This window comes from Medicago truncatula, chromosome 1, assembly GCF_003473485.1.
Source record: "Medicago truncatula cultivar Jemalong A17 chromosome 1, MtrunA17r5.0-ANR, whole genome shotgun sequence".
NCBI lineage: Eukaryota > Viridiplantae > Streptophyta > Magnoliopsida > Fabales > Fabaceae > Medicago > Medicago truncatula.
The window spans coordinates 8,217,539-8,230,411 of NC_053042.1; the positions used below are offsets into that span (position 1 = coordinate 8,217,539).

At 33.5% G+C, this 12,873-nt stretch overlaps 1 protein-coding gene across 1 annotated transcript; it reads right to left on the reverse strand.

The window, feature by feature from the left end:
* Nucleotides 1–6,437: 6,437 nt before the first annotated feature.
* On the reverse strand, nucleotides 6,438–12,559 carry LOC11422765 (dentin sialophosphoprotein). The gene is made up of 2 exons (XM_003589463.4): nucleotides 12,272–12,559; nucleotides 6,438–10,107 (listed from the first exon to the last, which is right to left on the reverse strand). The coding sequence occupies exon 2, from the start codon at nucleotides 9,989–9,991 to the stop codon at nucleotides 6,929–6,931; it is 3,063 nt and encodes a 1,020-aa protein (XP_003589511.1). The 5' UTR covers nucleotides 9,992–10,107; nucleotides 12,272–12,559; the 3' UTR covers nucleotides 6,438–6,928.
* Between the last annotated feature and the right edge of the window lie 314 nt (nucleotides 12,560–12,873).

Consider the following 12,873-nt stretch of genomic DNA (forward strand, 5'->3'; position numbering starts at 1 on the left):
TGGTACAATATATATATTTTTTTTTAAAGTGAACTTAATTACATATACAATCATTTATTTGTTTACGCTCAAACCATTACCCGGATTTATTACATAGAATGAGCCACAAACATGTGTTGATATAAAGTGATGTGGAACCAACAATAGATCCAACCAAGTGCTAATGGATTTATACTTCTTAAATATGTGGCAAGAATTGATGAAGAAACTCTTCGTACATATAACTCCATAACCCAAATAAAAGTGATTTGTATAATTGTAAATTTTGAGATATCAAATTCAATTCGTATCGATAAAAAAAAATACACGGGATGAAACAAGGCTGACCCAAGGTCCTAGCAAACCAAGTTAAGATTTTAAGGTTCAAAATTTTGGGTAAAAAAAAAAGCTTTTTTAATTGTTTTAACACGAAATATTGCACATGTTAAACAAATCTCATTTAAATTTATAAGTGTGCGTGACAAATTAGTTATAGACACAGTTAGTCAAATTAAGATAATAATCTTATATTATTTTTGACGTAAGTTTAAATCTTGAACTAAACAAAACAAGATTTTATCTTTATAAACCTTGTGTTATCTCATTATAGAATTTGCTTTAAGCTTCCAAATATGTTGGACCGATCTACCGTAGCAAGTTTATAGTTTTTCTTACGATTGGGAGAGTTTTTGTCAATGTAATATATCCACTTTAACTAGACTACAACAATTAAATGTGGTAAAGAAAGAACAATATATACACGAATGAGACAGTGTGATATTAGTGCCAACCAAGAAAAGACAAGGCATCAAATATTGTTGTGCCAATTTTAAAAGCAATAACATTTTACTCAAAACGATACTTTCCGTTGAAGAACAATTATCATGATGTATTTATTAAATTGGAAAAGCAAGCCATCAAGAATTATAATAACAACAGGTCTTGTACAATAAGTTTTGCACTAGCAATCATTGAATCAGTAATTGGGTCTAGCTTGTTCTCCCATTGTGTCAAGGAAAAATTCTTTTCATTAAGAGAGTCTTTAGAGTTTTGTTTCCCTCAACAAGATTTATTAGCCTATATAGGGTCAGGGCTGGCCTAAAGGTAAAGGCGACCCCAAACCCTCACTTTAGGCCTTGAATATTGGACTTAGAATAAATGCCTCGCAATAAACAAATTTATATACAAATGAATAAACACTACACAAAAAATGAATTATATAACTTTGTCATGAAGCAAAGACGGTAGACGCGAAACTTTATGATGCTTACAACATGAGTTCAACACTTCTCCATACAACTTTACAATTCACATTATTTTTCGTCGAAAGTGACTTACAGCACTTCCACCCTACCATAATGTTATAAAAATTACATAATGTAACTTTTAAAAACTATGCTAATCATGATTCTCACACACTTAACGTCATACCAAAAATTTAAGTAGTAGTACTAGTAGTAGAAGAAAATATATTATCATATATGTTGAGCCATTACGAAGGAACGTGAATAAGTTATTAGGATTTAACGTTGTCTTGTGTGTCACCGCCAATAGTTATGAATATCACGCTATTTGGCGGCAAGTGTAGCAGTGTGCCATGCCATACCCTGCCCTATATCACAGTTTCAACGTGACCAAACTAGACAAAAAGTAGTACACACGAGATTTGTTTTCTTAAAAGATGTTTCTTTCACCTTCTTGTTGGAGATAAAAATTATGCAAGCAATAGAGGATGACTGATTCACACAGCATGAAGTAGAATTATACTATATTATTAGTTAAAATAAAACAGTGATGATGGTTTTAAGCAGGATAACATAAACATACAAATTTGTTTCCAAAAATATAAGCATACAAATTAGAGGTACGTTTTGTACTACGTCACGTTAAGAAAAATGAAGTTCTATACCAACCCAATTTTAATAACACACTAAAAAATGGATCATGGAGTCGGTTGACTCGCAATAAAAATTGAGACTAAATTGGGAAAGCTTTTAAGGGAGACAATTAATTTGAAATATGCAACACTCAAATAAAGAAAAAAAAGGCAATTATATAATCTTTTGACTAAATTAATTTTGAATTTAAAACATTCAAAACTTAAATAAAGAAAATAAATTAGTAATATATTCTTTTGACCGAATTAATGTTGGATTTTTTTTTTTTTTTGAAACATTTATTTTGGATTTAATTGATGTGTATTATTAGTTTTAATACATTATCCATATAGCTAGTCGATAAATATATTATCCACATACATCTAGTTATATACTATTTATACACTTTTATATATTAAATTTTAAAATATCTCCATCATAAGGTTTATTTAATGCATATGTAATTCTATTTTTACTTTGGCGTAGATACAAATGTGATTCATAATTTTTTAAAATTATATATCGATCATATTGGTTAGATCATTTGATCATACTAGACTTTAATTTGTGCTCGTGAGTTTAACTCAGTTGGTATAGACAATGCATAATATATGTAAGATTTGGGATTTCAACCTCAACACCACAAAATAAATATTAGACTTTAATCGTCCTTGTGCGCTTAACTTAATTGGTAGAGACAATCCATAATATATGCAAGATTTTGAGTTCAAATTTCTAGAAAAAAAAAAAAAAAACTTTAATCCTAACTACTTTAAAAAATTATACAGTAAATATGATTTACCTTGATTTGCTCAAGGTGTAATGGTGACTAAAGTGAGTCGAAAGATAATCTCAAAGTGAAACTCCCTTGTTTTGCAAGTAAAGAAAGAAGAAGATAAGAATGATGCAGTAAGCAATTCCCTGAGATTTCAGACAACCGAGAAAAAGGAGGGGCCCACATTCACATTTTTATAAGCTATTGCGTACTCTACCATTTAATATTAAAATCCTAAACATTCCCAACACAAATCCAATAAATCCACATCTAGATAGAGTGTTTTTCTTCTCTATTTCAAGTTACCTGTTCCTTTTTTTTTTTGTTCAATATCAATATATATGGGTGTTTGTGATGTAGTAGCGAGTAACCTTACAATAATCTATGTGGCAGTTACATCATTTGTTAAGGCTTATGAAGTTTTATATGGACGAAGATTTAGTGGTGTGTTTGTTGTGACTGTGTCTACAACGTTGGTGGCTTTGATTTTGGTGGCAACTTTAATGTGGGATTTGTCTCGGAAGATTAGTAAGTGTGTTTTTGTCGACCAACATCCTCGTACTTCCCAACACAATACCATGTCTTATTGTAAAGGTGGAATCTGTTGGCACGGCGTGGCGGATCGCTCGCCGGCATCACAACTTCACTTCAAACTTCCTCTTCACCTTCCTCATATCTAGAAACATCTACTTCATGTGTTGAGTTCAAGTGTGAGTATTAGTCCATGAATGAACTAAATATTTGATATACGAGAGATGTTTTGGATAGATATATGATCGACGTCTCTGTCTCTTGTGGTCATGTTTTAGTTTGTTGTTGCTCTCCACGCTCTCTTGACTTCCAAATATTTTCTTCTCTTTCTATTAGTTAGCTTATAGTTAGATATATTACAATATTATAATTTGTATACTTTGTAATTAATTTGTAAATCTTGGTTTAGGATGATTTATATGGATAATTGATTTGTTCTTAAGGTTTCATAATGAAACAACATGTATATATCAGTTTCGGTTTGCTTGCTGGAATTTCCAGGTTAAATTGCTGGATATAAGAGAGGAGATGATGTTTCTACTTCAAGTGTAACTTTTTCTGAACCTTCCACTACAAGTCTAGATTTTTTTTTATAAGCCAATGATTGCAATTGTTTGTTGGTTTGGTACATTGATGTATTAACTTTTGATAATGTTGTGCATCTTTCTTCTTTATCAACTTTTGTCAATATTGTGAATCAACATTTTGCTTTAATATTTATCAATGTTATTATATTTTGATATATTGTTCCCTTCATTTGAATTAATGAATGTGGATGATAATGAGTTATGAGTATAACTTCCGATACATTATTTGGTACGGTCTAAATGAAGATTAGGAGAACACGAGGGAAGAGGGAATGATATATATTAATGAAGGGAGGGACCAATTTGGATCAGAATGAATACATTTTGATAAATGAAAGAGAAATAAAGTGACTAGTGATGGGCTAATTCGATTCAATAAAAGGGTGGGCGACTAATTTAACCTTTTTTCAGTCTAATAAAATTCTTAGAAATAATGAATATTAAAACTAATTTGGTCCAACAAGGTATTTCATCTAGTTTTTCAGTCCTTTAATCGGATGCATGACATATGGCAAATAGAAATCAACTGTTTTAGATTAAAAATCTTAAAATAAATTATTTAATAAAAAAATAAAGAAATGTTTCAAAAGACGCGATTCTTCAAACTTCAATCTCTCACAAACAAAATCTAGTTTCTTCCGAAGAAGTTAAAATGTAATATATAAACTAAACTTCTTAGTCAATGGTGCACAAGAAGTGTCAAGAAAGACCAAGACAAAGAAGTAACAGTAACATCAGATGTTTAAAAATTGTTTAACTAACAAAAGATGCAAAATACAATCTCTCAAAAGGAACACAAAAATAAATTAAGTAATAACTTCAAACACAATAGAGGGTCAAACCACCACATATGATAGGTAGAAGCAAAAGTTAGATGATTTTCCTTCGATCACCAGAAAAATTGTAACTTAATTTCTCGATAAGATGACATAGAGAATCTCTCTTTTGTTTAAAAATTCTTGAATTTCTTTCAAGTCAAATGATCCGAACGCTAGAAAGGTAAATCAAATGAAGAACATTATGAACATTCTTTGAGAAGCCATAACCAAATTCAAATAAATGATTCGAGATTTGAGCTGGGTGAATCATAGATAACCTAAGAAGTTATAAATATCAAACCAAATTTTGCAAAAGAAATCGCAAGATAAAAAAAGATGGTTGATATCCTCCTCATTACCACAATCGCCCACACTTTGGTTGCACCAACAAAATCTAGTTGACACGTATTGTTTGAACTTTTACTTACATGATGTGATTTGGGTTTAATAATTCTATAATTAATATTTGCTGTATAAATGAAAAAAGGAAAGACGAAAGCATAGAAAATGGTGAGTAGAGCTTTGCATGTGTTATTTGTTTTGCTGGGGGAAAATGGTGGTGTTTAACCACGCTAGGTTATAAAACGAGAGAAAGTTGGTGAAGGTGCACTACTACTTTTGGGTACGTTTACAAAAAAATAATATTAGTACCAATTAAAAGAAAAAAACGACACTGCAACACATGAATAATGTCTTTTGATGGACGTTTCGAATGCTTTTTTGCGTCCCAATGTAATATAAACGTGAATTTGTAGAAGCCACAAATAATAGAGTTGGTCAAATGTGCGGCACCAACGTAGTTTCTTAGTTTTTCAAACAAACATGGAGATGAATTTAAACTCTACCAATCAATTTAATCCATTATATTTTACAATAGCAAACACTAAGGCTTTGTTTGAGAGTTTGGAAGGGAAGGGAAGGGAGGGGAGGGCTTTGGGGGTTGAAAATATATAGAAAAATGGACAAAAAAATTCACATTTTTTGAAAGAACAATTTTTTAGAGAATGATAAACTAATACATATACTTTTAATTTTAAGAATATTATAACAACATAGATTGAATTTGAAAAATTGATATAAACCCTCCATAACCCCCCCAAAACTCTCCCCCAATACAATTTTTAAGTTCCCCCAAATGAGGGGGATTTTTTATTATAAGTAAAAAATTAACCTCCAAAAGCCCTCTCCTTCCAATGTTTTCTATTTCTTTCACTTGCTCCTTTCTTTCTTTCAAAACCCTCCCCTCCCCTCCAAACTCCCAAACAAAGCCTAAATTAATGAAATTTATATAATATAGAAACTATTTATTATACTTGCATAGTTTAGGCATCAAATTGGAGAAAATATTAGTCATCGTGAATTGTCATGACATTGTCCACAAAGATATCCAACTATAGTTATGGATAATAGTTTTTTTTTTTTGGTAGTGATGGATAATAGTTTGTTAGGTTAGTGTGTGTTAGTCTTAACACGGGTATAAATATTGTGCATGTGTGTTTAATTTGTAAAAGTGTAATCATATATCATAGCCATCAATAATACAAAGTTTGTTCGTGTCATCATCAAATAAGTTGCAACCAAAATTGATATTTTAAAGATTAAAGTGATATTTACTCTATCGTTCATATTAAGTGATAAATGCGATCTATGAGTTGTCAACGTAATGGTAAAAGCTTAAACCTCAAGAAAAACAAAGTGTAAACTTTATATCTAAATAGTAAAAGACAACTTCCTCTTATTTAGTTATGGAACCAGTAGTGCACAAATATGGGAAATTGGAGGGTAATAATTCATTGGACATGAAACAACAAACAACAACAACAACCAATCATTGGATATGAAACCAAACACGCATAATTAAGATCATGAATTGTTCAGAACAACTTGTCTCAAGTTAGGTTGTATTTTATATAAGCAGAACAGTTTTGAACAAAAATCTTTCTCTTTACAGGTTATTGCTTTGATAATGAAAACTCACTAAAATCAACTAAAATTGTGGCCATGGACTCAAGTACCACTGATGAGTGATAAACATGATACTATGCCTATAATTTCTTTGACATCAAAGTGAAATTACAACTACATATGACAAGCTTTATGTGCCTGTACTGATGACTTTCTATGAAACTGCATGAAAAGAAAAACAGAAATAGAGCCTAAATTTTCCCCCTTTGCCAATAAACATCATGAATCGTATAACATCCATCACCCTCCACCTTTTTATTGGTTCTGATGCTTCTTTTAATAAGGGATTTCGATGAATTGACCTACTCTTCAGGACCATTTTAGGTAATAATATAAACTTCAATTGGTAGGCTATATCTATGAACAGATCAGAAGAGACAAAAACATATATTAGAGCTACTTCCACGGAGGTTGTTGCTGATGTTTGTAGCCAAATGGATATGTTTCCCACCCGCTACCATCTGGTTCTTTTCTTTTGCCACCAACCCCTGAACTTGAGGATTGTTGAAGGGTCCTATCTTCCATAGCTCTGCTTTGACCAGGAAAGAAAAACGGCCGTGCAGTCAATGCATCTCTATTCCCGCCATCAATCATGAAACCCGAGTTAAGATCAAAGTTGGGACGGGAAGGTCCAACACCGTTTAAACCAAGTTGTGGACCGGCCATGCTCATAATATATGGGGGCTGAGCGTAAGATGATAGGACATTTGAGGAAGATCCCCCAACTTGAGGTACCACCGGAGCTCCTCTTGAGTCCACCATGTAAGGAATTGTACCACCTGATCCATACACGGCTGGTGAAAAAGACAAAGGGGGCATTGATGTCAGTCCATTATATCCCAAAAAAGTTGAATGATTATAGGATACCGCAGGGCCCATCCCTGAAACGCCACCAGATCCTGGCATCATTGTAAGATCTATTGCAGGCTCAACAGCCTTGCCATTTGGCAAAGACCAAATTTGAGGAACAGGCTCTTTTCTACCGACTTCCACCTTGGCACCCAAAATAGATATTGCAGGAGCATCTGATTTGGAAAGTCCATATACTTCAATACTCGAAGAAGATTTGGTAGGCCCTTGGTCCAGTAAATCAGTTTGAAAGTACGGTCTATCATTCAAATCAATGTTTCGAACTGACGGCTGCATTGACGACGATGATGATGCAGGTGATGGGCTCCAATAGCCATTTCTTCCAAAGAAGAGCTGCCCCTCCATCCTCTGATCTGAAGGTTGGGTATCACCATCATCACCAATACTATTCAAATCTAATTCAAACCTCTTTGATCTTTTAGGGCTATGTTCCACTGATGATTGCCCAGAAGGCAAGCCTGAAGATTCACCAATTTGTTTTACCAGTTCATCTTCACCCCCAGCCACATTCAGATCAAAGTCAAGAAAATCTTGCCTTTGTTTGGAAATATCAGAGTTCCCACCAGCAGAAACATTCTTCTGATTATCAGCATTTTTACGAGGTGATGCAGGACGAAAGGCACTGGTGGCAGCCGACCCTTTCCATCCAAGTGTTCCTTCAAACTGTAGAGGGGCTGTTGGCAATCCTGAAGTCTGTGCAGGTTTTGAAGCAGAGACAACAGGTATCGGTGTTGTAGATATGGTATTTGCAGAAACATTCATATCATCAGAACCATATTCTTCATTAAGATCAAAGGTGCAAAGGCTTTTCTCTGAATTACCTCCTGGATCTTGAGCTGCTTCAGTCAACTGCGAAGACTCCAAGTCAGGGATGCATTCTGGCTCAGCTACAACATCATCTGAAACACTCATATGCCTCTCCTCAGGACATGCTTCAGCGGAGTTGCTTTGTCTGGATGACACCTCGGGTAGGGCACATGCAAGGTCATCATTTTTGCCAACAGATTCCGGGCTGCCAGCTTGCCTTGTTCCACCTTCTGAGCTTTTCTCTGAAGAAGAGTTATTGATTTCTCTCTCAACTTCCTCAGCAACTTGTCGAGCGACTTGTAAAGCATCAACCATGCCATAGTCAAGTTCAATTTCAGAATTCTTGTTCACAATGTTAGCGCTTCTGGAAACTTTGCTCTGTTTGAAGGAATCAGAACTATTTGAGGTATCATCATCTTGATCAGAAACTTGAGTAACTTCCTCAGCAACTTGTCGAGCAACATCTAAAGCATCAACAATACCATAATCGAGTTCCATGTCAGAACTCTTGTCAATAATGTTGGGGCTTGTCGGATCTTTTCTTTGTTTAAAAGAATCAGAGCCATTTGAGGTATCGTCGACGTGATTAGAAACTTGGCTATTGCCTTCTTCCTCCATTGAAGCTTTAGATAGTTGTGGATTGCTAGAATCTGTGGCTCTGGCACCATCCACCACACTCATTTTATCAGAGGCAGGTGTTTTCATGCTACCAGAAACTATTACTTTATCACAAATACCAACTTCACTGCTTTTGACATCATGTTCCAAAGAAGATTCAGGCACTATTGGTGCAGGCACAGGCTTAACTTGTGCTTCACTAGCACCAACAGAAACAGATTCAGGCTTAGGATTTATTGGTGCTCCTAATTTCTCTGGAGGGCCATTATCATTTAGTTCCTGCTCCTCCTTCATTGATAAGTCATTCAACTGTAAATCATCAGGTTGATCTTTGAAACTTCCTTGTTTCGGTACAGGTAAGTTGCAGATCCCAGACGATGTCAATTCACTTTCACTTGCGGAAGCACTTTCTTGAACAGAAGTCAAAACAGTAGTAAGATGGTTTGATCTCTCTTTGAGCTCTTCACAATTCAAACTTGCAGAGGACTGATGTGCATTGTCAGAACTCTCTTTCTTAACATTAGCAGCCTTATCTGGTATCTGAGTATCTGAGCTTCTCAGTACAGACTTCTCACCCCCTTCAAGTCGCAACACATGAACATTGTCATTACTAGCCCCGCTCACTGAAGACAACTGGCCTTCCTCCTTGAGATTCTTATCAATCATATGGTTTCTTTGACCAGTATCCATATCATGAGACTTAGCATCTCCATTTCCAACTTCTTTCCACTTGTCAAATAGTGCTCTTGCTCTATCTTGAACCTTGGAGCTGTGATGACCAAGAAGGTTACTTACAGTGGCCCACATTCCTGATGAAATTAGCTTCTCACTGTCTTGATATAGCTTTTCAACTGCTCGTAACATTGCAGTAATTGACTCTTCCATGACACTATCATTTGTACCACCACCCAATTTTTGAGCATCATTTAACCATCTATCGATGAACCACGGTCCATCTAATTGAATAAAAAGGTCAAGGCAATCTTTATTCTCTGTAGCAGCAATAGTGCTTGCAACAGCAGCCCATTGTCTTATTGCATCACCAGTGTTCTTCACAATACTGTCTTGCTCCTTCTTCATCACAGAGACCAACTCCTGCACTCGAGAAGGGGTTGTGAGCCCATCTTTCATCTCGGTCAAAGTAAAGAAGTCTTCAAGAGTCATATTGTTTCACATAAGCTATCTCAGCGTGTCAAAGTTGTCTTTTTGGTACGCCAGAACTTTTTCCTGTATTAATAAATATTTGGGATTTAAGAGGAAAAAAATTCCAAAAACGCGCACTGCAAAAAATACAATAACAAAGTAAGTATGCCTGTTAACACATTATTCTCAACAAGCAGTTTAATGTCATTTAAAGAAAGTATTGAGGAAATTTACTTCACACAGTTTTGTAACATAAAATCAAGTTCCAAATTACAGTAACAGTAAGCAAAGTATCATTTAAAGAATATATGCACCAAAACTTGCAGTCACACTCTGCTTTTTGCAAAAGATGAACAACAGATAACATTGTTGATAGTCTTTAGACACTGGAAATAGCTAGACAGTAGTGAATAATAAAGGATAAACCACAACTACAGCTATGGCTCATAGAACATCTTTGGAACAAAAAATTCAAAGTGAAGGATTATGGCCACAAAACAAGATAAAAGAAGAGCATTCCAGTGTCCAGAACCAGCATATTATTCCTATCATATAACATGTCTAAAATATCAAACAAATCCTTGCCCCTGGAACCTAGTCCATAAGCCTACGGCCAACGCCTTCCTTTGTTTTGAAGCGCCTTTCTTTGTTTTGAAGCGGTGGAAAAAGGGGATATTTATTGAAAAAAATTGTCAACTATAAATATTTGCAGATTCAGTAATGCAAATCAGCTACTCTAGCTCATTAGATAAATATAATTTTCTGTCAGTCTTGTTTTAAATGGTAATGGTTACGGTACCAACTGCATTTGGCTGCAACCTATCATATCGTAAATTAGTCACAACTTATATTGAGAAAATCAAGTTCTCTTAAGATGTCAGAAAGAAAATGTAAGAACTGTTATATGTCTGATGTGATAAATATAAGAGTTCTCAAGATCCTATTATTTGATGGTTTGATTAATAAAAGATTACAGCAAAATGTAGTAACTTTTGTTACTGTATGATGCAAATTTATAGTTTGGACAGTTCACAACCCTATAATTGGAAAAGAAAACGTAGGTCTGTGGTTACTCCTAATTCCAATCTATATAATTCTAAACAAAAAAAATCGCAAAATCAGCCTTTTGCAATGACAGCAGAGAAGCATATCAAATCTATATTGACAAAACCGTAACTGAAGGAATGCCAAATGCAGAATCTTAGTTCTAATTAGCATATATAATAATAATTGAACCCCATATGCAATTGCAGAGATTTCCCCATCATTGCAATTTCCAATAAAATCAAATGTTCAACATGGAAACACCTTTGTTTTACATTTATTTCAATTGAATATAGATTTCTACTTCCCGAGAATTCTCTGTTTTTGTAACTTCTTTGATTCAAACAGGTTTTGAATCAACATGAGTGGAATTAATGAGCACAAGTTTGGAAGACCCTAAAGTTTAGTTCATGTAAAATGTTTCATATTTGAACATGGTTTTGAATTCTCGAGGCAAACAAAGAAAAATATATTATTTTTGTAATATTCACAAAGTAACTTAATTACCGCCAAAAGAAGCGTTACGCGCCAGAACTAAACAATCTAGAATTGTTTTCAGAATTAGTTAAACAACGACAACCAATTCAGGGAAATATTTTAAGCAGATTCAGCAATCACTCACAAACTACCTAACATCAAACAACATCGAAAAAATCAAGTAGAACGTTGATGAGTGATAAAGTTAACTAAACCTAAATAAATCTATGAACAATAATAAGATTAGCAATCACTTCAATAGCAGGTATCAAGTCACACTTAAAAAAGCAATATTAATGAAAAGTTACTAACTTTCAATTCACATCAACATTAATTCATCATTGCAAGTTTGTAACAGCCAAACCAGAATCAAAATCATAATCCCAAACATACAAAAATGTTTTTTTAACCTAATTTAATTAAACAAATAAATCATGATTAAGAACAAATTCAGAATCAAAAATAGCAAATAAACCTAATTTCAATCCTTAATTTTGAACCAAGAGTAACACATAATAAATTCTAATGTAAAAGGGGAAAAATTGAAAAACCCTAAATTTACTAAAAAAATCCCGAAAAGAAGAGAAAATAAATTAATTGTTGTATCGAAATGTAAAAATTAAATGAAGTTAATACGTTACGAGAAAATCTAAGATGCGTTACGAGGAGCACGAATCATAAAAAATAAAAAATAAAACAAAAGACATGAATTAAGAATAAGTACGAGAAAAAAAAAAGTACTGTAAGAACAAAATTGAAGAATGTTCTGTTGAGTATTACCTCGGTGAAACAAATCGAAACCCTAGTTAAGCTGAATTGGACAGTCTTAGGTTTATGGAGAATTTATCTAGAATGTTCTTTTTTCGGGTTTTTGTGTTGGAATTAATTGTTGTGTGTTTTGGAAGAATGTTGAAAGAAGAAATTGAATGAATGAGAAGAAGAAAGAACGAACGTTTTTAGTTGTTATTGAAATTTGTTGATTTTGATGTTGGAAAAGAAAATACTAAGTAAGAAGTGAAGAATAATAATAATGATATTCGGATTTTATTTTTTTGATTTCTTGTTTATGTGAGTTTCCTCTTTGGTTTGTAAAGTTAGAGTTGAGTTGGGCATTAACACGTGCGACTTCATAAGTTGTTTGTTCACATTTGATGTGATGTGAGCTTGCGTGTTATTCAATGAAATTCATTTCATTTCACCCCTTTCTTCATAAACTTACATACATGTATCTATTTAGTTAGAAATTTAAACAACAAATACATATATTCTTACTAACATAACATAGCAGCAGTGACACAATTTTAATAATAATAAAATATTTAGTTTAGTGTTTGATTTTTTATTGATGTCTATGAAAAAAATTGTTGAGAGAAGTTAACTAT